This window comes from Natrix helvetica, assembly GCF_964273705.1.
Source record: "Natrix helvetica genome assembly, chromosome: 7".
NCBI classification, from domain to species: Eukaryota; Metazoa; Chordata; class Lepidosauria; order Squamata; family Natricidae; genus Natrix; species Natrix helvetica.
Genome location: NC_138558.1, coordinates 21,399,621 through 21,426,578, shown reverse-complemented (window position 1 = coordinate 21,426,578; position 26,958 = coordinate 21,399,621). Strand labels below are relative to the sequence as shown.

Here is a 26,958-nt window from a genome sequence, read left to right as displayed (position 1 = left end):
TACTGGTTCAGCTGAACTGGTCTGAACCGGTAGGAACCCACCTCTGATCTGTTCTTTTCCCCTGGGGAGACATCTGACTCCTTATTACTTAAAGGATACAATTGGGCAACAAATTAAAACTAATTTCATCTACTCAGAGTTTCCAACTGCTGCAATTGATAGCGGGAATTGTAATCTCTTAATACTATCTTGGGCAGCCCTCCTGCACTCCATTTTCTCTGGCAGAGGGTTGCAGGAGGCCGTCGCAGCTGAAAACAGAACTTGGGTACCCATTTTTGTTGGCAGAACGCTCGGGCTACCGACTATAGGCACCCCAACATGAGTGATGTTGAGCTGGCCATGCCCCCCCCCAAGGTCAAACACAACCCTGATGCAGCTCTCAATGGAATCGAATTTGACACCCCTGCCCTAGGGAAATGCACATGTCTGAGCTTTAATGCAGTCAGTTGATGAAATAATACTACCGCTACTAAGACAAATGAAGCCAATTAGTGATCCACACAAGGTCTGAGGCCTATGACATGATTATGCTGGTTGGCGTACTATACTCTTGATGGCTATAAATCACTTAGTTCTTGTGGTAGTCAGCAAGCTTCATAATTTATTGATACCACACTAGGGCTTAAGGGACCCTAGATAATTATTACTTCATCTTTTGGGTTGGATTCTCTTCCCATCAGAGAACTGAATTATGGAGTGTTTTGGTTGGGGGCCTGTTGGGAAACAGAGATAAAATATTAAAAGACGTCAAGAAAGTATATCTTGATGGAGACTTTCAAAATGTTTCTAAAATGAGAATTTTAGTCAGGAAATGAGAACACGAGAAAGAAAAACGATTTATCCTGGTGGCGATTTTCAGCCTGATTTTAAGGTAAAGCAAGGCTGACCCTATTTAGTACTATTTGGGTAAGAAGCAAGTTGGTTTGATTAGAAAATTTAAAAAAAAAGATTAGAAGAAGGCCATAGCTGGGAACAATTTCTATGTAGTCCCCAGCAGATCAACATGTGCCCTGACCTTTGCTAATCCTGTTTGTTGCTCTTTTCTGTTATGGGGAGAGAGAGAGATAGAGGGAGAGGGAGAGATCTTTTAACTGAACTGAAAATTGGAAAGAGGATACAGAATCAGAAATAACCAGCATCAAAACAGACTCATATTGCTGGTTGGTACAAATCTGGCAAGCTCTGATATGCCTGTGTAATATTTATATCCATCCAATGTAGACCCTAAAGTGGATAATGACAGACTGATGTAACAATTGAATCTAACACCAGAGAGCTAGAAATAAAACAAAAACTTATTCAACAGCTAATTAAAATCAAATAGTTAAATACATAGCAGATGGCTCAGCATATTTAAAAAGAAGATTAATTTCTTTTTAACTGCTAAAGAAGAAATAAATGTTTGATTCTGTGCCTCGAAAGACAGGTTTATGTATTGCGTGCCACCAGAGAAAAGGCCCTGTCTCTATTAATTTATCTTTCCATTTTAATTCTGAAATTTGGCTAGGTTGGCAATAGATTTTAGCAATACAATTTTTTAAATGGAAAAGGTTCTCTGGTTTCCAAGAATTTTTTTCTTCATTCAGTTACTATTACGCTGGATCAAGTTACTGAGGATGATTTTGGTCCAGCATTTCTATCAATGGCCTCAGACACTTGTAGACAGAATAAAAAGACATACCTTTCTTCCCCCATTCTTCCCTTACAACTGATATTTGGAAGTATGTGGCTCCCAACCCAGAAGTAACATTGAGTTTCAAGTCAAATACATGGATTTCTCCATCTGTTTCTACCTTACAATTTCAATATTTATACATCTAGGCAATTACGTCTTGGTTATAGTTTTGCCAGGAAGCCCAGTGGTAAATTGTGTTCTGAACTAGGCTTCCTGAGAAAGCATAAATCACAATATTAGTCCCCAAAACACTCTTATTTATACGGCTGTACATTATGGTCATTAACAGTCCCCCAGGCTTCACAGTCTGTGAAGGTTCTGACAGATGTCTGCTCGAGTTGCCACAATCTTTCAGGGGAATGTTGATAAACACCCACCTTATCTCCCTTGGAATGCTGCCAAAGACCTAATTGCCAAAAGCAGAGCAAGGCTAAACTTAGCACAGAGTCAAACAGAACTTTTCAATGCTTGAACTGACCAGATAAACTAATTGCTTCCTGCAAAATTTCATATCCCGTTCACTCCTCTTTTATGTCTTATGGGAGGGGCCAATCACTTCCAAGCCTTACTCCTAAATTGAACCCGTTTTCTTAATTGTTCTTGCCTTCTGGTATCTCTACGCTTGCACACACTGGGAACAGGCTCCCGCTGTTCTTCTGCCTTGCTGATGTCAGACTCCGGAGCCTCCGGAGTCAGCAAATAACTACCAGATGATCCTGGTCCCCTCTCTGCCTCTGACTTAGAGCCCTCGTCTGAGCCTTCCACAGACTCCAGGACTGGCCCATGTTCCTCCTCAACCTCCTCACTGTTCGAATTTGCTGCCAACTCTGCTGGCCACTGGCGGGCCACAACACCTTGTGTAGCAAAAGGTAGAAATAAATTTCTATTGAGCCTTAGCTTATGAATCAGGTTGGGATTGTCCATTGCTGATATGAGTTGTGGAAGTACGGTACCTTCCAATACTTCAAATGACTGCCTATTAAAATCAGCGTTAAAGTAATAAGAGTTGTACCTTTTTTTTAAACCAAAGAGTTGTTCTCTCTGTCTCTCTTGCACTTTGAACATAAAACATAGAATAATATAATTGGAAGGGACTTCGGATTTAATGTTTTCTTTCTTTCTTTTTCTTTCTTTCTTTTTTCTTTAATGTTCTCTTTCTTTTCCAATAAGCAATTTTCACTGGCAGCTTTGGAAAACATAGATAGATGTTTATTGCCTACATCCCAATCAAGGCACAATTGGGAAAGTCTTGAACTACATTCTAATTACTTTTTTTGTAATTAGAATGGATGTCACCACAACTCTAATGAATCGCTATAAGGTCTTGTGGGACTGACACTCAGCTGAGGTGCAAAACTGCCAATAAGAAACAGGATGATTGAACAAAGCAGAGGTTAGAAGAAAGAATCCAACACAAATAAGCCTCCTTTGACTGAGGGTGCTTTTGAACTCTGTCTGTAAGTAGTCTAGAAATGCCCACTGTAGAGGTAGCAAAGCATGGAGATGGTGTAAATATCCCGTTCAATTGATGTGCAATCACAGTAGGCCAGAAGACTACTGTCTTCTCTTCTGAAAAAATGGTGCTATTTGTATAATCCGTTGTTGCTAGGCATTGATTCTTCTTTATGCTTTCCTGCCAAGAAGATGCCAGAGTAACAACAGGAAGCATTGTTTCATCTTCTTGCCCTCATCTGAATTTCCTCACAGTCTGATGAAATCAGGAATCTGGTAGCATCTTTCCTGACTTATAATAAAACGTATTAGTCAGAAAAGAAGACACCACTTCTGAGTTCTGATTTTTTTTTGCCATAACAGAAGAATATAATGGTTTATAATACGTTATTTAATTATTATCCCTAATGATATTGGGGGTTTATTTTTTTGAGTGAGGAAGTTGGTGGGGGGGACAAAAAGGGAGAGAAGTTTGTTCTCAGCTCAGGACTTTAAAATATACTGGGAAAATATTTTGAGTGTTCCATGTTTCAGTGGAACAAAACTCAAAATGCCTTTAATCATCAGCCATGCAATTAATGAGAAGTATTTGCAGCCATGTTATAATTCCTATTTATTAGGGCAAATATGGAAGAATGTGTGTTTTCTTTTTTAAAGATCAGACAGGCAGTGTGCAAAAAGTGTTTTTGGTACGGCTTAACTGATACTTCTATTGTTTACTATGGAGTGCTATTAAAGACCAATAATTGTTCCTATTGTTTTCCTACTCAAAACATAATGGATTTTTAAAATGGCATTCTAAGCTATATAGGAAAACTCACAATGTGTGTGTGGGGATCAACTGTGAAGATGGATATTCTTGCTGAAACGGCTAAATTAACTTGTCTGAATAATGAAGGGCATCAAAGACATAGACATAGAATCATAGGACTGAATGGATCTTGGAGGTTTTCTTGTCCAACTGTATAAGGTAGGAGACCTTATACAATCCTGGCCAAATGGATGTCCAATCTCTTTTAGAAAACATTCACCAATGGAGCACCCACGGCACAGGACAAAAGCTGTATCCTTGGTTAATTGTTCTCACTATCAGGAAATTTCTCTAAGCTCCCTCCCTCTCCCCCCCAAACAGGTCTGTAAGCTCTTCCAGAAGGCAGAAGGGTTGGAACCTCTTCAATGAGCTTCTACCCATTGCTTCTTGTCCTCCTCTTGGGAACATTGGAGAATAAATTGATCCCCTCTTCTGCGTAATAGCTCCTTAAGTACTAGAAGCTAGCTATCATGTGACTCCTAATCATTCTCTTTGCTAGGCTACTAGACCTACTTATTTGTTCATTGTATGGTTTGGCCTCCGAAGCCTTATTGATGCTCTTCTCTGCACTTTCTCCGGGGTCTCAAAATCTTTTTTTTAAATATTGTGTTAGCCAGAACTGGACACATTATTCCAAGTGTGGCCTCACTATTGTGTAAAGCGGTACTATCAGTTCCTGTGATCTTGATACAATCCCTCTGTTTATGCAGCCTAGGACTGCATTGACTTTCACTAGGACTTCAAGATCTCTCTCACAGTTACTACATTTACTTTGATGAAAACTGAAAACACTTCATGGATATTATGCTGAAAATGGACAACAATAACTTGGCAATGTTAAGCTTTAATGATTAAAAAGTGTTGTTTACGGGAAGAAGTAACCCAAATATGTAGTCTGGGAGGCTGGAAATTGGTCATAATCATGCTAGTAACTGCTGAAAAGAAACTCAAAAGCTGCTTCGTTTTCTTCTTTTTCTTGTCTTGCTTTCTCACTTTTTATTTTATATTTTTATATCTTTTTCTTCTTTCTACTTTTTCCTAAGTTTCCATAGGTTCCCCCCCCCCCCCAATTCTGTGTAAAATTCTTTTCTAACAATAAACACACACACACACACACACACACACACACACAGACAGAGTCACACATACATCAAATGATATTTTAAGCTGAGAAAGTTTTGAGCTCAGAATATTTTGCACATCTTCGGGGAAAGTTACTTTTGAAGATCTCGAAGCATTGATCAGCTGGCTAGTCTGCTATCCATACGTTCTGGCATGTCACTGTTTTCCAAACGTAAAGTTTTTCTTTTCTAGGGAGATCTTCCTTTGAATGAAAAAATAATAATGCCTTTCTGCCCCCAAGGACAAGTACAGTAGTAATGTTTTCTGGGAAGGAAGGAACCAAGAAGCATTGAAGAAGGAAGCAGCCGTGTGAATAAAATGTCACTGGACCACACAAATAGAAGCTGTGATAGAACAAGAAGGAAGAAGAGGAGGAAGGAAGAAGGCAGGGAAGGGAGGTTGAGAAGATGGAAGGAGTAAGGTTGTTGCAAAACAAGATGGAGGCACGGGGTGGCAAGAAAGTGATCCAAACTGTAATTATATATATATATATATATATATATATATATATATATATATATATATATATATATATATATATATATGTGTGTGTGTGTGTGTGTGTGTGTGTGTGTGTGTGTGTGTGTGTGTGTGTGTGTGTGTGTAAAAATGAATATAAGACTATGATGAATAGACAAATGTCAAATAGCAATTATAAGAATGTATATCTGTGAATGAATTTGAAAGGAAAACAAACTTTTTATCTAAGAAAAGAAGCTGTGATAGAACTAGTGAAAATGTTTCTCTTTCTCTCCATGCCTCAACTCTGAGTAAGAAAAGTTCTCAAAAGGATATTTGGCTTAGATTAACCTCAAGATTCAAGAGGATGTTGACCTACCTTGTTATGGTCCAGCATATACAAAATACTCCTACAAGTATAATCCTATTACAAGAAAATCACACTTCTGACAAAGTGGAATTTGTTGAAAGGCCATGTGGTGTTTCATAATTTAATCCTTTGGTATGATATTCTGAAATTTTCCCTAGTTGGTGGATTCTGTTCATTTTCATATAGAATGCATTCTACATCAATCTAGTCTTGATGTCTTTGTATTCAACTGATTATACATTAACCAATGTACTGCTTGAGTGAATATTTAATTAGGCAGTTAAACTGTATATATGTTTAATATTTTTTCCTCACTGTTTATGTCTGCATTTACATAAATGTACATTTTGCAAGCTGAATATTTTGGGTTTAGAAAACCAGATACAATTGTTAAAATAAATTTCCCCTGTATACTCAGGTTAATGTGCAATTGGATAAAACTGCTGTTTTAATTTGAAAATAAATAATATTTGGAGAATAATCTCATGGTCAATAGCCTACTCCAATGAATTGCATAACAATATCATTTGAAGGTTAGACATTATAGTAGACAGCTGTGTTACTCTACTGTAGCAAAAAACACTCTGCTTAAACCTGATTAACAATTTTATATTCACATTTGTAAATGTTGCTGATGTTATTATTGTATGTCTGTTTATGTGCATTTGTCTGGCTACACACAAACACACACACACTTTTCTTTCTCTTGAAACAGCCACGTACTGTGTACAAAACACTGTTAATGCATCTCTGAACTAAAATTAAAAATAATATACAAATTTGGATGTCATTTCGAATGCAATGGCATTACTGTAAGAATCAATTCATTTTAAAAGCAATATTTTAAATCACCTAACAAATATGTTTGTTGATAACAACTTAGGGTTTTTGCAGAGTGAAATGCCACCACCGAAAAACCCCTGTTTTGAACCCTGACATGCATGAGGGCTGAAATTGCCATGGCTAAAAGCAAAGAGTCCTAGTACAGAAAGGACTCTCAACAGAACATGGTCAAGTTCTCCATACTTGACTGTAAAATGAGCAAGAGCTCTATTGCCATGTAAGAGAGGTGAAAGATATGTAAGATTTCAGCCCTGGAATTGTATAGTGGACTTGATTGCTAGATGTAGTTGTTGTTAGTTGCAAAATCGTGTCTGACCCATTGAAACTCCATAGAGAACGTTCCTTCAGGCCTTCTTGTCCTCTACCATCCTCTGGAGTCCATTCAAGCTCATGCCTACTGCTTCGGTGACTCCATCCAGCCACTTCGTTCTCTGTCATCCCCTTCTTTTTTTGCCCTCAGTCTTTCCCAGCATTAGGCTCTTCTCCAGTGAGTCCTTCCTTCTCATTAGGTGGCCAAAGTATTTGAGTTTCATCTTCAGGATCTGGCCTTCTAAAGAGCAGTCAGGGTTGAACTCTTCTAGGACTGATCGGGACTTGTAGCAGCTAATTTTCATTATTAGAGCTTCTTGCAGTCTACAGTAAAAACAACTTATGTATCTGAGCCTTGTCCTTGACTAGTTCATGCTAGATCCTGAATGATGCTTTACATTTTCAGCAAGATGTAGTACCATGGCCCTAATGAAGCTCTGACTTCATGAGTCATAATAACAAATGAGGTCACAAACAGAATCTCCCTGATGAATCTCAATACCCAGGTCAACTTTAATTGAAGTAAGATTGATAGAGGGTCCCCCCTACCAACAGAACTGATTCAAATGAATAGGAATAAGAATGTGATCGTATGTGTACAATAGGTGTACATTGTTCTTTGAGTTAAAGATAATAACAAAAACCATCAATTTATTGAAGATATGTAGCTACTGTAACTACACCTGTATTATTAGGTGAAAAACTAAATTATTTGCAGAGCTTTGAGGAATATATCAAACTGAAATAATTTTGTTCATATCAGACACTGCAAAAGTCATCTACAGTACAATATATTGTATTTGCACAACAATGGAAAGATGATGATATCCCGTCTGAGGGGAATGTGATCTAGAAAATTTTAGACTGAGCAGAAATGGCTAGATTAACACTTGCTATTAAGGATAAAGAAGAAACTGAATACTTTTTGATATGTTTCATCAATGGCTAAATAATAGAAGTTAGAAAGGAGGAGATACAATTGGAGGAAATGGTAAAGAGGAGAGTTATTAAAGAAGATGATGTCAAACGTTAAATATTGTTAGCGTATTATTATGTTATCATATTCTAATACGATGGCGAGGAATTATAACAACAAAAATGTATAATATGACTACTTAAGCACAATTGTACCCAGAACACACACTGATGAAAATTGGATGTTACATAAATAAAACAAATAAAACTTTGGAAAAAAAGGTCGTCTACAGGATAGTCCAATATTGGTGAACCTTTTTGGCAATGAGTGCTGAAATGGGAGGGCACACGCGGGGTGGGCACCAGAAACTGGAAGAGTTCCCTGGCGCACATGTGCATGCTGGGAAGCTGAGCTTCCAGTTTCCGGCATGCACACCGGTCACTTGGTCTTCCAGCTTCTGGCATGCATGCACGTGCGAAAACCAGCTGGCTGGCCCATATGTGTGTGCCAGAAACCAAAAGCTCAGTTTCCCGGCACAGGCCTGCATGCAAGGGAGCTGCTCTTTCACTTTCTGACACTCCCATGCAGAAGAAGGCCAGCTGCTGGCGCCAGAACCCGGAAGAGCAATGGGCAACGGCTGGTGTGCCCGGAGAGATGGCTCTGCGTGCCACTTTTGGTACGTGTGCCATAAGTTCATCATCACGGAGATAGTCTGCATTATTTAAAAAAAACAAGCAAAGACTAAGTGCATGTATCTAATATTACTAAATAAACAAATTGTTTTAGTTGCACATCTACTTTTAAAATCTGTTCAGGGAATTTTTCTTTCTGCAGTGTTGCCCCTAATGTGACAATTTGAAGGCAGGCAGAGCCCTCAGAACAGAACTCCAGAGTGGCATACATAATTCATGGTGACTTCCTCTTATTTCATTTCCATAAGAGAGACATTCAAAGCTGGGAGAAAGACAGTTCTCCAATGAGCTTCATGACTGAACAGAAATTTGAACCCAAGTCTCCTTGTTCTTTGATCAGCAGTAACAACTTCATACCGTTCTGCTTCTTTTTGAGGTAGGCTTTCTACCTCTGCCAATTTCTTGCGTGACTTTGGGGACCCTGAATATTTTGTTTATTCTTGAACTTTTCTATTCACAATATAAAAAGTGAACCCTGATGTTCATTTTATGTAAGTTCTATCTGAGGATCAGCTTTAAAATTCTAATGGGAAATTCTTGGAAGCAGATTAAGCTGAGCTGTTTGTTGGGCTCAAGGCCACTTGGAAAGAAAAACTCCTTCTCCATATCCCTACCCATTAGATTAGCATAGCAAAAAGAAAGCGTTTTGCAATCTTTAATGAAGGAAGGAAGATGACAAGGATCAGCTATTTTTCCAGGTGGCGAATTCCAACCTAATAATTAATTTTAATTTCCAGTAGAGAAGAATCTGCAGATCGAATTTGATCTTATGCCCTGCATTATCTGTATACATTGATTTGGATATACTTTGCTCTGGTTATGAAGAACACAGGTAAGTGATCCATTTGTAGGGCAGTAGAAGACTCAGGTGCCACATGACAAATCAAAACATTTTATTAGAATATTGTATATCAGTATCAGAGTTTTCCATTGTTTGTTGTATCTAAAGTAGATTTCTACTTCAAAACCACTATGCTCAATAGCTATTTTCCATTAACGTATATCACAATCATTCTTTGCCCAACCCTTCTGCTGAAAGGTCTGTTTAAAGATCTGTTATGCTGTGTCTCTTGGCTTTGGAACTAAGAAATAGCCACATATATATTATGTTGTGCAATGACCTCTTCCAATTAATTTCCCATTGTAGAGAGCTTGAAACAGAGACTATTTTTCTCTTGGAATAATGAATACAAGCCAAATGGAATTGCTGGGAGGTAATGAGATGGTAGCTGATCCCAGCAGGTGACATCTCCCACAAAAGCAATCTCTTAGTGCACTGTGTCACAAGGTATTAACTTTCTCAGATGACTTTTGGATTAAAAAAAAATTGGTTACCAGAATTTTCACATGGCCTGTATTGTAAAATTAGCAGTGGTAGAAAAGTAACAAAGAAAGGGAGGGGGAACTATTATTTTCTTCTGTGGACCTTTTCCTACCTACTGTTCTGACCTAGGCTTCCTGAGATAGCAAAAATCACACACTTAGTCCCCAAAACCCTTTTTAAATTTAAACAGCTGTGAATTATATTCATTCACAGCCCGTAATGATTCACAACCAGTCTGTGAAGAGTCCGACAGAAGTCTGCCACAGTCTTTCAGAGTAAGGCTGATAAGCACCCATCTTTATCTCCCTTGAAACGCTGCCAGAGACCTAATTGCCAATTCGTTTTGCAAAGCCAAATGGGGCCCAGAGTCAAATGGAGCTTCAGAGTTTAAACTGACAAAATTGCTTCCTGCAAAGGCTCATGTCCATTTGCTCCTCTTTTATGTCTTATGGGAAGGGCCAATCATCTCCAAGCTTTACTCCCGATTTGCCCCTTTTGTCTTAGCTGTTTTTGCCTTCTGGCATCTCTGCGCATGCACGCACTGGGAACAGGCTCCCCCTGTTCCTCTGCCTTGCTGGTGTCAGAGACTCTGGAGGGTCTGAAAGCAGCACATAACTACCAGATGGCCCTGGCCCTTCTCTGCCTCCAACGCAGAGCCCTCGTCTCAGCCTTCCCCAGACTCCAGAACTGGTCCATGTTCCTCCTCAACCTTCTCACTGTTCAATTGTGCTGCCAGCTCTGCAGGCCGCTGGTGGACCACAACACCTCCCCTTTTGAGAACGCTGGTTCATGCCTCAGACAAGAGCTCTCCTTGAAAAGGATTGGGTAAAAATGTCTAATGTAATGGTACAGTATTTAAAGTAAACACCGCAAAAATACTACAACATGATTTTTAAAAACCTCCAACTTTACTGAAAACCATTTGGCAGTGGCACATAATCTACCTTTTAGTTTAATTATTCTGGCAAAAAGGTCCAAAGTTAAAAAAAAATCCAGCCAAATGTCCACCTCCCTAATTTCTTGGCAACCCAGAGTGACTACTATGAAGAGAAAGAACTATAATTGTTTTAAGCATATGAACTAAGGGAAGGAACACAATGTTTTAAATTAAGCCAGTTTCTGAGATGAAAATTAGCTGGAGAATTTTTAGTTGAAGTTTTGGCCAAAAATAAATGGGTTTTTTGTGTGTTACAGAGTAAGGGTTTTATGGCCATTGCCATGGACTGATTTACTCAGTATGTTACTGCTTGTTCACACATGTTGTCTTTCTCTATGCTACTTACATGATTTCTCCAATAGATGCTTTGATCCCCTCTACACAAATAATACATTACTGTTCCTTACACAACTTCTACTAGCATTTGTTGGATATCTCTTTGGTCAGAGGGATGTATCGATGAATAATGGAGGTTCAGCTGAAAACTTGCCCTTTACAAAGTTAGTTTCAATCTCAACTTTTAGAATCAGAATTCTCTTTCATTGCTACACAGCAACAGATACATCTAAGAAGCTTACCTTATTCTCTATGTTGAACCATCTTCAAAATATAGTTTAACATGCACTGTAATATGTCAGCTTCTATTTCTCATCTCCTTCCACCTCCTCCTTCCCTCTCCTTGTTCCCTACCCCTCTTCCCTCCTTCCTTTCTCCCCTCCTCTCCCCTCCTCTCTTCCACCCTCTTTTGAGGTTAATGCTGCAATGGCAGTTAATTTATTTGTATTAATTCCCATCAATACCTTTTCAAGAAAGAAACTATGTCTGTTTTACATTGCCTGATGCCATGCCAACCTTTAGGAATTCAGGAAGACAAGCTGTTGGTTGCCTTCCTTCAATGATGCTTAGAATAAATTTGGTGATGTAAAACAAGACCAACCCTCTCTGATTATACTATATAATATGTTAGAATATACCATTCCTTTCTATAATACTAAGTTGGCAAAATCAAGCATGCAATTGATGCAAAAAAAAAAAATCTAAATAAGAGTTGATTATATAATGTGTTTCATTCTCTGTTTCATTCATGCATTTTAGTCTTTTTATTCAAAAGGCAAAAATATCAAATTATTATGAAAAGTAAAAGGTATGTATCATTAGAATTAATGCTTACAGATTGTGTATGTATTTGTTTTCACAAATCTAATTATAATATTCACAAATCTGTCCACAGATTTCTCTCCATGTTTTATCACAATGAAAATTCTCAAAATGTAACTAGTGTTCCCATTCATTTCATATCATATTATGAATGTAATGTTTATGTGTAAGAGCAGATACTTACTGGCAACTCTTTAAGGACCTTCCAAATTTCCTTCTGTCCATACTTTTTTGCAACGTGAGCTGGGTTTTCTCCATACTTGTTAGTAATTCTACATGCTTGAGTGGCTTTGGGATCTTGGAGAAGAAGTCCAGCAAGTTTCTTTAATCCAAATTTAGCTGCACAATGGAGAAGAGTGGGAAGTTCCTCTAACTGTGAATCTGGATTGAAAAACAAAGATGTACATATATATCACAAAACATCACACCATTCCCTTAGAACAGAGGTGTCAATCTCACGTTGTCATGGCAGCGTCACGTGATGCAATCATAACTTCCCCCCTTTGCTAAACCGGGCGTGGCCAGTGTGTGATACATCCCGCCCGAAGGCTACAAGTTAATTACTTTTACTTCAACTGCAATAACACATAAGGGCTATCAATAAATACAAACTAAATGTAATCCGTTCTAATCTTGATTGCAGGAAAAATGATTTCAGCAATAGAGTAGTAAATGTGTGGAACGTTCTACCTGGTCCTGTTGTTAGTTCCTCTAACCCCATACCTTTTACCTTAAGCTGTCTACCGTGGACCTTACACATTTCTTAAGAAGTCCCTAAGGGGGCGTGCATAAGCGCACCAGCGTGCCTACCGGCCCTGTCCTGTTGTCCCATTTATATGTACACTTTTTATGTGTTTAAAGCTATGTTTTGCTTATTTATATCCATTTATTTGTGCCATTTTTTCATGTGTTTTCATACTTGTTTCCTTGTACTTGTTGACAAATAAAATAAATAAATAAATAAGTGTGACACCCCCGCCTTAGAACAAGGGGAAAGAAATGTATACATTAAAGAGTCATATAGTATGGTACATGTAGCAGATCTACTATTCAGTCGCTAACTATTGCTCTCTTTATGATGTCTTATTTTTGAACTGACTTTCCATTGAACAGCCCTTCAAAACACAAGATGATTTTCTGTAAAGTTGGACACAAGATCACTTCATTGGGCATATAAAAAATATGTATGTTCTTTTACATGCAGCTACCATTCCTTTCAAATGAATAACAATTGTTGAACAGCTATCATTATGCTTTCTGAACTCCACTTACAACTTAATACAACTGAACAATAATTGTAGTGTCTTAACAGAAATAAGGAAATAGTGCAAGCACCACAAGCAAGTCTAACATATATTTATGATCCATGAGTTTTAATTGCACATTTGTCTTTTTGTTGCTTAGCTGAACAAAATTCTGCAGAGATGTGCTGTGGTAATTGGAAAGATAATTATTTCTTTCAATGGCATAGAGTAACCAATACAGCTAAAATGTGTTAAGAATATCAGTTTGCTAATCACACAGGCCATTTAAAGGCTTCTGTAATAGGCACTATACTTGTGAAGTTGGGGCTGTTAAACAGTACCAGGAAATAGGTCAAGAACTGAACCTGTTCATTTTATTTGTCACTTGAGTCCTTGCAAAAAAAGTAAACCAAAACCAAATGTTCATTACAAGGCACATATTGTTATCAGCTGGAATAACATTACTCAATAAAACACTGAGTTCCTAGTCTTCATCATTGGGATCCTACATTTTAAAAGACAAGGGAGAAATTGCACAATGTAATAACAAGAACTATGCTATATTAAACCAAATTGTCTCCAATTCTGCATTCCTGCCTTTCCTCCAGAAGCTAACCAAGCATTCATATATGGTACATCATGACAACAGCACTTTCCTGCTCATATTCTCCAGAACCTGATGTTATAGTCTTCTCACAACTTGAAAAAAATGATAACGATTTGCAGAACTTTGGTATATCCCTTCAATACCAGGAAAATCCAGCAGTTAACCACTTCCTCTGTCTATCAAATGGCTGTTAGCAAGAGAATTAAAAGATCCCAACCAAGCAAATTTAGACATAAATATTTATTAAAGGGAAAGCATCCACTTGTCAAGATTTCTGCTATCCATCCTTTTTCTTTCTTTCAATAAATCTGATTAAATAAGACTTTGTGAGTATATTGCTTTTAGTTGTCAAGAGCTCCATATTAAGCTAAACGTCCATTTGGGCAGTGAGTGTCTCTAACTGGGAAATTAAAATTTTATTTTAGTTTTAGGATTCATAGCAGAGGTGGTATTCAGCCAGTTCTAACAGGTTCTAGAGAACCGGTAGCAGAAAATTTGAGTAGTTCATAGATAGGCTGGCCCCGGTGTCTCCCAGCCTCCCAGCTGATCTTCTTGTGTTGCTCTGAACAGGAGAACGGAATTGGAAAGCAGGTTAGTGGGGTGGGGAGGGAATGGGGATTTTGCAGTATCCTTTCCCTGCCATGCCCACCACTTATCCATAGCCATTCTGTGGTGCTGACAGATCATAGGGTTTTCCTCAAAGCTGTAAATGAAACAGGTGTACTAAGTGTGGAGCATGGATGTCTGTTGCTCTTCCCCATGATTTCTTTGATTCTGCATAGCCCTTCTTGTCTTGAGTCTATAATTGCTTCTACTTCTATTAGCCTTATGATACAGTCCAGACAAGAAGAACATCCAGAGATACTATCTCTATCTTTATTTCAAGATTATATTAACATTATCTTGCAAAATTGAAAGAGCCTGTCTCTCTCCTCGCTTTTACAATCCAAGCAACTAGGGAGGGTCCTTTCTGAGAAGTTTGTTACACTGTCATTCCAACTTCCTCTTATCTGATCATCGCATAGACTGTGGCTCTTCTTCCTGTTTCTCAAGATCAACCCCAATTATAACATTATAATTTCACACTCCTTACATTCCTGTACTAGAAGGGCAGTTCTTTCCATGAAGTGTGTCCAATGTTGGAATGCTGATTTTTATCACAAGAAAGTCCTTACTGAAGATGTTATAGTTCTGTTCTGCTAGTAAAAGCAACTTGAAATAAAATGCACATGGCAGAGGATATGCCCCTGTCTTTCATTTCCTGGAGAAGAACCGCTCCAACTGCCACATCAAAGCATTCATCTGTACCATGAATGTGTGCATGGAGTCTTCATGCAGTTGCTGTGAAGTGGAAAGTTTTTCAGTTCCTGGAATGCTATCTGTTCTTGAGTAGACTATGCACACTTGCAACTTTTCTTTTATGAGTTGAGACTGTGGCCTGGTGCATTCACTTTTCTATAGAAAATTGGCAAATCCCAGAAAATGCTTTAGATCCTTCACATTTTAGAGTGTTTGTCATGAAAGAATAGATTATACTTTTGCCAGGTTCCTCTGTATCCCTTCTGTAGAGAATTTGAGATCAGATGGAGTAGATTGAATGTTCATTTTTCAGCCAAAAAGTTTGCCAAAAACTTTTCAGCCAAAAGGTTTGTTTTTACAGAGTCTCATTGTTTCTGACATTAACTTCAGAGGTGGCATTCAGCAGGTTCTGACCAGTTCTGGAGAACCGGTAGCCGGTTCTCTCTGTAGTAGTCTCTCAAGTTTGAGCAAACTAGTAGCAGCGGCTGCGGGAGGCTCTGCCCACCTGCCCCAACGTAATGCGCAAGCACTGTGCATGTGCAGAAGGCGATGCCCATGTGCAGATGCGGCACCTGCGAGAGCTCACATTTACGAACCGGTCGGGAAGGTAAGTGAATCCCACTGCTGTATAGTACTGCTCTACATGACATTGGATTCCTAGCCTGAGCTACCTCAAAGAGATGGACACCAATCAGATTCCAGCATAGTGGGAATCTGTAAGGAAGCAGTCACACAGAATGGCAACATTTGTGTGTGATCTTGCCTTGTCTTGTCAGCTGTAAGGAAATAATGGTTCATAACACTGGCTCAGCTCAAAATAGCTGCCATCTATTGTCTCCACCAACACTAGGCTTTGTAGTCTCCCAGTGGATAAACAAAACTTTTGTACTGCAGCTTCATCTATGAAATTGGATGTTAGCCTGAGTCTACAAAGGCAGAGAGTTGTACTTCCTGGTCCAAGTCTAAACATAGAGTCACAAGTGCTTGCCTGCTGTCTGAACTCTCTTTATATGCCTGAAGCGCTCCTTGTGGAGGAGGGAACTGTTGTGTGAAGGGCACAGAAGCTTCCAGAAGCTATTGCCTTGAAGCTGTTTGGACACTTGCTTCAATATTATATTTCATTGGGTCTGTCTACTATAGTTTATTATTGTGGATTATCATTTTCTTGGTGGCAGCACTGGATTTCCTCAGATTTACAAAACCTGATATGTCCATTATTTTCTCTGTCAACTCAACAAGTGTATTTTTCTTATTAAATGGAAACGAACATTTTTCTGATAGGATCATTTCCTGAACAGATAGCCTTTTATTCCCTATCATCACCACCTTGCTCGGAGCCCACTGTAATTACTGTTAATTACAACTTTTGACCTGCAAACCTACATTTTCAGTATCAATAGGGAAAATCTGAACAGGACAGCCATTATCTCAGGAAAACCACAGCATGAGGTGCATCGCACATTGTAGTCTTTTTAAAAAAAAATCTAGGTGAATTGGATAACAACCCAGCAAGCAACATCTGCAAATAAAGTTTCAGAAAATATTGGTACTGCTTTTACCTTTATTTATTCCTCCAAGATTATTGGCCCTACAGAAGAATTTATAATCTGAATTTGTACTGAACTGCAGCACTGCTAAAATAGATCTTGGGCCAGGGAGGCTGGGTTAAAGGGAGCACCAAGGTTGCTGCTGATTTCCATTATGTCTAAGGTGATTGCTTGACATCATTTCATGGTAGGGGTAGCCTGAATTTATGGTGATAACTTTTCAGATTGTCAATATGTACTGTTAAATTTTGTATTTGATACACACTGCTCCTCAATGTGATTTATTTAGGAATATTAATATTGTTATACAGGTGAGATATATCTATGTATGTATGGGTTAGGGTGTCATCTACATGTACATGTACGGATTAACTACAGCAATTGAATGAAAACCCTGATGAGGGCGAAAACCATACTCACCCCTATGAAAACAGTGGTCCCAGATTATCCCTGCTATGAATATAAATGGAATGAAATGAAATGCAGAACAGTCATTAGGAGATGTCCAATTTATGTTTTAAACTACTAAATTTCTAAAACTGTGGTCACTTTTAGAAGTTTAAAACATTGGCGCATCCAGTTTCACATGTAATTTTAGCAAGCAGTATGGAGACCAAAGCATGTGATTCCTTCTCCCCCCCTCTTTCTAGGATAGGATAGGATAGAATAGAATAAAATAGATTAGAATAGAGCTGGAAGGAACCTTGGAGGTCTTCTAGTTCAGCCCTCTGCTCAGGCAGGAGAACCTATACCATTTCAGACAAGTGGCCAGAGGTGGTATTCAGCAGGTTTTGACCAGTTCTGGAGAACCAGTCAGAAAATTTTGAGTAGTTCAGAGAACCAGTAAATACCACCTCTGACTGGCCCCGCCCCCATCTATTCTCTGCCTCTCAAGTCCCAAATGACAGGAGGGAATGGGGATTTTGCAGTTTCCTTCCCTTGCCATGCCCACCAAGCCACGCCCACCAAGCCATGCCCACAAAACCAGTAGTAAAACTTTTTGGAATCCCACCATTACAAGTGACCATCCAGTCTTTTCTTAAAAACTTCCAGAGATGGAGTGCCCATGATTTCTGGAAGCAACCTGTTCCACTGGTTAATTGTGCTTACTGTTAGGAAGTTTCTCCTTAATTCCAGGTGGCTTTTCTCTTTGTTTAGTTTCCAACCATTATTTCTCTCTGGTCCTTTGGAGAATAATCTGCCCCCCTCTTCTTTGTGGCTGCCCCTAAAATTCTGGAATACTGCTATCATGTCACTCCTAATGAAACCCCTAGTTTTGCTTCGCATCCAAGAAGCTTCTTCAGCTCTGATTGGATGGTGGGGAATGGAAGGATCTATACTCCTTGCAGACAGCTGGTCATTTGCATTCTTTTAGCAAGTTGTTAAGGCCACCTGGAGGTTTATCGGCATCATCAGGGTCACCTGACTAGCACAAATGGGTGTGGAGCCTTCTTGGAACTGCTGCAAGGACTATGTTGTAGACTGGAGATAGTTGATGTCACATCCCTCCTTCTCTGTTGAGAGAGGGCTGCTCAGTTTTAACATAGATGGGCTCTTTGACCCCTCTTTCAAACCAGTGGTCCTCTATCCAAAATGTGGACTTTTCTGCCTTCAAAAGAGTGGCCTTTGTATTTTAAATGCAGGTGGATTGCTAAATCTAGTCCTGATGGCTTTGTTCTCCTATATTGGGACAACCCTGTTACGATAACCATGATCTGAATCTTCATAGACATCTGTATTCTGCTATGGGCAGAAAATGCCAGCTGACATGATGCCACATTTGTCCATTACCTTCAAATGCAATTCAATGGAAGGAATCAAAAGTGATTCATGATGGCCTGCACGTACATCCACTTTCACCCAGATGCTAATGGGATCTAAGCTATGGATGAATAATTAGCAAAGGGATCTTAGAGTCATGGGGAACAGCTGAACAAAAATGCCAGCTCAGAGTGCAACTGTTGTAAAAATGTATTCGATATTATTATCAGCATTAGAACAGTTCACCTCTGAAGAAAGTCTAAAATATCTGCAGTATTTTAACGTAAAGTGAATAGAAAATAGAAGACATGATAAACCTACATCAAATAATGTATGGAATAAAAAAATATGGGCAGAAATGTTTCCCCTATACCATTATGTAGTATCTGTCAGGCCTGCAGTTATATTCCTTTTGGGATCTTTGGCCTGCCACACTCTCTATTATTTCATTATGCTGTTTCATTAGTGTAGTAATTGGGAGGGGGAATAGTAAGGAGTAGAATTGTAGAATGCGTTGTTGTCGTTCCTTTCTAGAAGCTCAAGGTAATCTTTTGTCTCCGCACCTCTGCATCTGACCAGAACTAGATGGATGGAAATGCCAACGTGAGCGAAGAAGATTGGACCATGTGATGGATTTATGGGTGTGGGTATAAGATCATGAACTTTCAACTAGGTGGAATCCCAGGAAGCTTTTGATTTGGGATTCCACAGATGTGCCAACCTGTCTGTCTTATTAAATTGGAACTTTAAGGATAGCTCTGCCTTGGACTCTGATTTAATTCTGCATGATATTTGGAATGCTGATAGTATCATTCCTTAAAACTAAACATAGACAGAATCAAGATCAATCAAAGTTAGTAACTTGGCCACTTTGAAGACTTGTGGACTTCAACTCCCAGAATTCTCCAGCCAACTATGCTGGAGTTATGTTCGCTGGAGAATTTTGGGAGTTGAAGTCCACAAGTCTTAAAGTTGCCAAGTTTGAAGACCTCTACCTTATACAATTGTAGTCAAATGGTTGTCCAGTCTATTTTTGAAAACCTCGAGTGATGGATTGGTGAAGCTATTTAAATGATTTTAAAAAGGGGACCAGACAAATTCATGGACGATTACCTATTCATAGCTGCTAGTCTTGAAGGCAGTTTACCACTTCTTAAATGATTTTCTACCATTTCTAAAATACAACATTGAAGAATGGCTAGAGTGGGAGAAAAGTGGATGGGACATTAACTATTTTTATCTTACTCTCATAGGTACATTCAGATTTTCTGAATTTCTCCAGGTGCCCCTGTTGTGGTACATAAAGGTAAATTTGAATGCTAACTATAATTTCACTACCTTACTTGAAACCAACAAAGATTCATTTATTTTACCAGTAAAAACTTCTTTTAAAAATTGCATTATGAGCAGGGGTAGTTCAGAGAACTGGCAAATACCACCTCTGGCTGGCCCCAGAGTGGGGTGGGAATGGAAATTTTGCAATACCCTTCTCCTGGAGTGCGGTGGGAATGGAGTTTTTGCAGTATCTTTCCCCTGTCATGCCCACCAAGCCACACCCACAGAACCGGTAGTAAAAAAATGTGAATTTCACTACTGATTATGAGGGGCTTTTGTTTAACGTTAAAAGCAGTCAATCAGCCAGCCAGCCAGCCAGCCAGCGAAACATATTTCTAATATACATCATTAAACATAATTCTTCACTTCACTTCTCCTTTTATATTTTTCCCCTAATCTCTTAGGCCTGGGCAGTCTCAAGCTATTTATTGATTCCAGTTACATCTTTCCAACTCTTTCTAGGATTATGAATGTTTACTGTCATAAATCAACAATTAAGACATCATTAGATAATATAATCAATGAACAATTTAAAACATTCACAGTAATACTCTATAAATTAATATTATAGTCCAGCCAAATAATATTGATGAAACAACTATTAGCCAATAATAATAAAAAACTCAATAAACTATGCACAGTGTCTTCTTCGCATTTTTGATTGGGGAGGGGGAATGTTGACATTTTGTGAAACTTGAAGTTCTCACAAAGTGTGCCCTGTATTAACATATATGAAAAATGACCGTGATATGAACCTTCTCAGTAAACAAATCAGACAAAGGATAATATACGTACATACCAGTTTCCTGGTCGTGATCCATGACTTCATTTGGAAAGCTGCTAAAATCATGAGAAATGATTGAACTCTTTAGCAAGAGTGTGAGAACATTATCCATTTTCTCTGCTGATGAAAACTTGAAAGCCTGTGGGGTTGAGATAGAGGCAAGGAAAACAAAGAATAACCTGAGGGCATACAGCTTTGTACCGTTGTCCAAAAGCAAAAAAGCAAAAAGAGCAAGCTCATGTGGGAATATTTTGCACCACTGAAGTTGGAAACGGCGATTAGCTTTTAAGAGAGTTGCTGGTGATCTGGTAACAGGGAAATTTTCTCAGGTGGGTTTAAGGGCATAGAAAATCACTGAAGATCAGTGGAAGTTTATCATGGCAGCTATTTCCTGGAGAAACACAAGTCCTGAAAAGTAATCAAAGCAATGAAAGGAAAGCCTTACTATGCCAGAGATAGCAGCTGTGGTGTCCTGGGTGGCCTTCTTATAATGGAACTTACAATGCTACAGAAGTGGGTTACTTCTGCAGATCCTCCAATTGTGGAGTGGTGGGTTTCTAATTAATTACAAAGTAGGATGTCATTTCTATTATTCCCAAAAGGAAGCAGGTTTATATGCAGGGAGGAGGTTGAGAAAGTAAAGGTGGTAGCCATAACTGAATGAAATCAAAGACCCATCCCTTTGCAGATGATACAATACCTTGTGTGTCCAATCACACTTGGCCAATAAAGAATTCTATTCTATTCTATTCTATTCTATTCTATTCTATTCTATTCTATTCTATTCTATTCTTTGTTGTATGTAAAACGATTGGCTTAAATGGCTACGTTCTGATTGTCACATTGTGTTTTTTTTTTGAGGAAGGAAACATTTGAGAAGCTGCAAGCCAACATTTCAGGCTACTATTTGCTAGCCCCGAATTGCCTTAAGGTATTGTTTGTTTTAGTAACTGCAAGGGTGAAGTCTTGCCTTTACATCTTATTAATTGTCAGCTCTCCAAGCATCAAGAACAGGGCAATCTATCACCAGGAAGACAAGCACCATGTCTGTTGTTCAAGACACATTTTGAGTTTTCACAATGCAAATTGCCTTCTGGTAATGGCTCATTAGAAAACAGGACAAGCCTGGTTTTTGTCCTCAGGCCAGTGCCAGAGTATTGTTTTTCTTGGGCTTAAGGCATGATTGTAGTTTTGATTCCAGCAAATTGGATGGCTGCAGCGACTTCTTCATATTACTGACTAGAAGAAGCAGAAGTAAAGCAAAGTGGCCGCTAGGTAGCTTCATTTCTTTTCTCTAGAGTAGTGTTCCTCTATGTCCATGAATTTAAAAATGCATGGACTTCATCATCCAGAAATCCCTAGTGGCTGGGGAATTCTGGGAGTTGAAGTGCAAACATCACAAAATCGTGGAGGTTGAGGAACATCACTCAAGGGGATCTAGATAGACCCTGGACTCCATAGCATAGATGCTGCTCTCTCATTGAGAGACTGGACCACCAAATTGGCTGCATTTAGAATGGCTTGGAGATGATAGGTCAGTTAAAGTTCAGGAGCTTTGAATCTAATCCAGTAGGACACTCCATTCTCTTAAGTGTATTCATGTGATTCTCTTTTTTCCCCTTCCTTGTTGATTGTTGTTATTAATGCCTTTTAGTTGTGACAGCCTATCAGTTCTGGTTTGCAAGATTTTGTGCCTTTCAGCTTATTTGCCCACTTTTTCTTTCCATACTTTCTCTGAAGCACATTCATATGGGACTTAGTCATAGAATAAAGGTTTTTTTTTTTTAAAAAAAGCACACACAGATATTCACCTGAGCAATATGAATCATTTCAAAAACAGAAATGAATAATCAGTAAGGCATGTTTAAACACTGGTGTGGCAAGATATAAGAGATTGAAGTATAAGGGTAGGAGATCTTCATTCTGAATCTTCTGAATCATGAACTCCCTGGGAAATTTTAGGCATGCATTCTCTTGCAGCCTCAGTTATTCACCCAGGACTATTGGGAAATGTGGGAAAGTTTTCAAATACACTGTTAGAACAAAATGGGATCTGCTGTGTATGAATGTAATTTTCCAGTGTTTGCTCCCAATACTCCAAGCATTCCTCCCGCTCAACGATATGCATATTTTGTGAAACTGCATACAAATATCTCTATATTCAGTAGACAGATGAATAAGTGAAATGGTATCAGTTGTCAGTGGAAGCCCCATTTTGTAGTCCTGTTATAAGATGGCAATTCCAGATGATCAGACTTTCTGCCTCCCAATTTCCTGAATCTAATAGAAAACATACTTCTAGACTGAGCTGGGTTGTTTTGAGTATTTTCAGATTTTTGGAGATATCAGATGTCGTCTCTTGACATGGCTGTAACAGTACTGACATACTGAAAGTAATTGCAGGTGAGGCCCACAGTTACTATGTGGCCATAGACAAAAGTCATCTGTAAGAGTTGACACCAATTTGATAGCATATAATCACTCAACCAATTAATCGAACAGTTATTATGTGGTCTGATGAAAAAGATGTCCATCTTCCTCAAACACCAGTATTATTCCATCGTCAGATTATTTCTGACATGAAGGAAATGCCATCAGGAACATCCCATCTGAATGTCTTACATATTTTCTGATTTCACTGCACGCAGCTTCCTTTATTTAGTGCTGGGTAAAAACAGTTTTATTTTGGCTTTTAGAATGTTAACAGTTTAATGGTTCCTATGTGATTTTATTGTTATTCATAAAATGTTGTTATTTGTTGCTCTTTTATTTTTATATCACTTACATTTCATCATTCTGACATAAAGAACAGGCTAGTAATATTATGATAAATAAATAATACTAATTAGCTAATTGGTCTCACTGGAAATTTCTTTCCGAGAGCTTGCCATTACTTTTGCATTTATTCAGAAAATTATAACCTACTTCTGACTTTACACCAGAGAGGTCTACAAGAACATGAAAAAGAATATAATATAAACTCTTACATTTAGTGAAAAAGAAGCAACATTTATTCATTTTAATATCTTATCATCTTTGGGAGGTGGAATCCTTTAAGATTCAAGAATCTGAAAGTCAATCATACTTTGAACATTATTTTATACCCTGAACAAAGACCAGTAATTCTTACGTGACTGAGCTCAGATGATTGTATTCCATGTGTCAAGGAATCTCAGTAATATATTTTTACGGAATAACTGAGTTTGGCCTTATTATGTAGATTTAATTGTTTTAAGTTAGATCATTTTGGAATTTGACTTTAATTATCATAGAAGGCGAGCCATTTATATGTTTTTTCTTTAAAAATATACTCTGAAGGAAAATAATGAATTGGGAATCTAAAACTGTGTACAGGAATACAGGTAGAAGCTAAAACATATGAAGAACGGTTACAAGAATTGGGCATGGCTAGTCTAGTGTGGAGAAGGACCAGGGGTGATATGATAGCATTGTTCCAATATTTGAGGGGCTGCCATAGAGAGGAGGGGATCAAGCCATTTTCCAAAGCACCTGAAGGCCAGACAAGGGATAATGGATGGAAACTGAACAAGGAGAGATTCAACCTGGAAATAAAGAGAATTTTTCTGACCGTGAGAACAATCAACCAATGGAACAGCTTGTTTTAAGAAGTTGTGGCAGCTTCATCACTGGAAACTTTCAAGAAGAGAGTGGACTGCCATCAGTGATGTGTGGTGAGGTTTATAGTTGGTGAGGCACTGATGTCATCAAATGATCATCATGAAGGGAGGACTGTGACAACTTTGATCTTTGCAAGCGTGCAAGCAAAATACCCCAGGATCACTGTGGCGGGGACAGCAACTCCTTCTGCTGCGCTGTGGAGAAGAGCAACGCTGTGCAGGAGGCTCCTCAGCGCTAGCCTCAGATCAGCGCTAGCCGCGGTCCCCTTCATGTTGGCTCAGGAAGGAGGGGAATGGGACCGCAGCTCGTGCTGATCTGAGGCTAGTGCTGAGGAGCCTCCTGCACACGCGGTACCATTCACCTCCTTCCTGAGCCAACATGAAGGGGACCGCGGCTCATTCTGATCTGAGGCTAGCGCTAAGGAGCCTCCTGCACAGCGTGGCTCTTCTCCGCAGCGCAGTGGAAGGAGTTGCTGTCCCTGCCACCGTGATCCTGGGGTATTTTGCTTGCACGCTTGCAAAGATCAAAGTTGTCACAGTCCTCCCTTTTTTAGAGGCTTTTTTAAGCCTTACCTCAGCACTTGCCTTTTCCCTTTTACGTTTTTTTTCTTTTCACGATGAGAGCGGTGAGGCTCTGCCTCCCCTGCCTCCCCTGACTGCACGTCACTGACTGCCATCTGTCAGAAATGGTGTAAGGTCTCCAGCTTTGGCGGGGGTTGGAATAGATGACCTACATGGTCCCTTCCAACTCTGTTAATATGTTATCTGAATATATGTAAAGAAAGAATTCCAGATTGCTATTTGAAGAATCTTTTGAGTAAGAGGGCTTTGACCATGTTGGACCTCATTTAGACCCAGTGGTATAAACCAAGTTGTAACAAGGCGGGGCAATCCAGAAAAGGAAATGATTATTTCTAAGCTCCTTGTAGCTGGGTTACACTTGACCACACTAAACCTCACAATATGTCTAAGTCATGGGCTATGATTTGAATGTAAGAAAATATTTGTGGAAAATTTGATATGAGTTCTAAGAATTATGGGCTGAGAACTATGGGACACAGTGGCTCAGTGGCTAAGATGCTGATCTTGTTGATCAGTAGGTCGACAGTTCAGCAGTTCGAATCCATAGAGCTGTATAATGGAGTCCCAGCTTCTTGTCCCAGCTTCTGCCCACCTAGCAGGTCGAAAGCATGTAAAAATGCAAGTAGGAAAATAGGGACCACCTTGTTGGGAAGGTAACAGTGTTCTGTGTGCCTTCGGTGTTTAGTCATGCTGGAATGGAGATGAGCACTGCCCCCAAGAGTCGGGAACTACTAGCACATATGTGTGAGGGGAACCTTTACCTTTAGGTAGCTAGTTAGAAGATGATAGGTGAGACTTATTTTCTATAATTGACAGCATATCCAGAGTCACAAAGGAGATGCCCGTGTCTGTTAACTGGAAATTTACAGTTGAATTTAAGATCTTCTGCATGAAAACTGTCTAACAATCCTTCCTGTATATACTCTGCATCAAGTCATAATTTGCCAACCTTGTTAATTAGTAGACTTTTAACCTCAAAGTTTTCCCCAAATGTACAGAAAGTACAACTGTGATGATGGTGATAATTGTAATGTCCTCAATTTAGAGTTCGTATTATTAAGACAATAATTAGTTGATGAGATGAGCAAAGTGTGAAAGTTCTATCTTGCTTTTGCTTTATAACCGTGTGCTATTGAACAGACTCTTTGTACTCTTAAAAAATTATTTGGAAGGCATTTACTTCTGTTTTTAAACAAGTGCTAATAATGTAATGCATCATTTTTTTTATTAATCCTTTGTTATGAGCAGAGTGCCTTAGGCTACAGACATGGTAGATTTGTCACATGAAAATGAGGCTGTCTGAATTATAAACACAGCTATTATTTTTCTTCTTGCATTGCAATTACAATATAGACATGTCAAGCGCCCTCAGACTGCCCATTGTACAAATGATATTTCAATTCCTTTACTTTTCTGAAACAGACTTTCCTTCCTCATTATATGGGGGAAAAGAAGAAGCCTTTTTGCTATAGATTTTGCCTCTTTTGTTGGTTTTTAAAAATTAGAATAAGACAGTGATGGCAAACCTATGGCATAAGTGACCGAAGTAGCCCATGGAGCCATGTTGCCTGGCACATGCAACATCGCCCGTTGCTCTTCTGGGTTTATGGCGTGTATGCGCACACAATGATCAGCTAGCCTTTGTGCATGCGGCAATGCCGGAAACTGGAAGAACTGGTCTTCTGTTTTCTGGCATGACCATGTACATCAGCCAGCTGATCAGAATGTGCACAAGCATGGCAGTACTGGAAGACTAGCTGGCTGGTGCGCTTGCGCGTGTTGGAACCCAAAAGTTCATTTTTCAGTGCGCACATGCCTCCCTGTTATCTCCTCTTCTGGGTCGTGGCCCAGATGAGTGTGTGCGTGCGCTATCTTTTTGGCACTTAGTGCCGAAAAGGTTCGCCACCACTGGAATAAGACATTTGCATGGAAGTTGTGAAGTTTCCAAAAATTGAATGGCTACATATGATAGACCCATGTTAATTAAAAAACCCTATTGTTTCATCTATGGTAATTTCATTACTTGTTTATTATTAATTTCCATCTATGGATTCTTGGACAACAGATCTACTTGCTAAGAATGGATTTACAGA

The 26,958-nt window shown here is 39.0% G+C and overlaps 1 protein-coding gene across 1 annotated transcript in view; it reads right to left on the bottom strand.

Moving 5' to 3' along the window:
• The window catches only part of BANK1 (B cell scaffold protein with ankyrin repeats 1), a 163,173-nt gene that overhangs the window by 77,328 nt on the left and 58,887 nt on the right, over positions 1–26,958 (bottom strand). Inside the window, exons 6-7 of the mRNA XM_081959076.1 lie at positions 20,661–20,784; positions 12,253–12,449 (exon numbers count right to left, since the gene is read on the bottom strand). Coding sequence (XP_081815202.1) covers positions 12,253–12,449; positions 20,661–20,784 — 321 coding nt within the window. The remainder of the gene's footprint in view (positions 1–12,252; positions 12,450–20,660; positions 20,785–26,958) is intronic.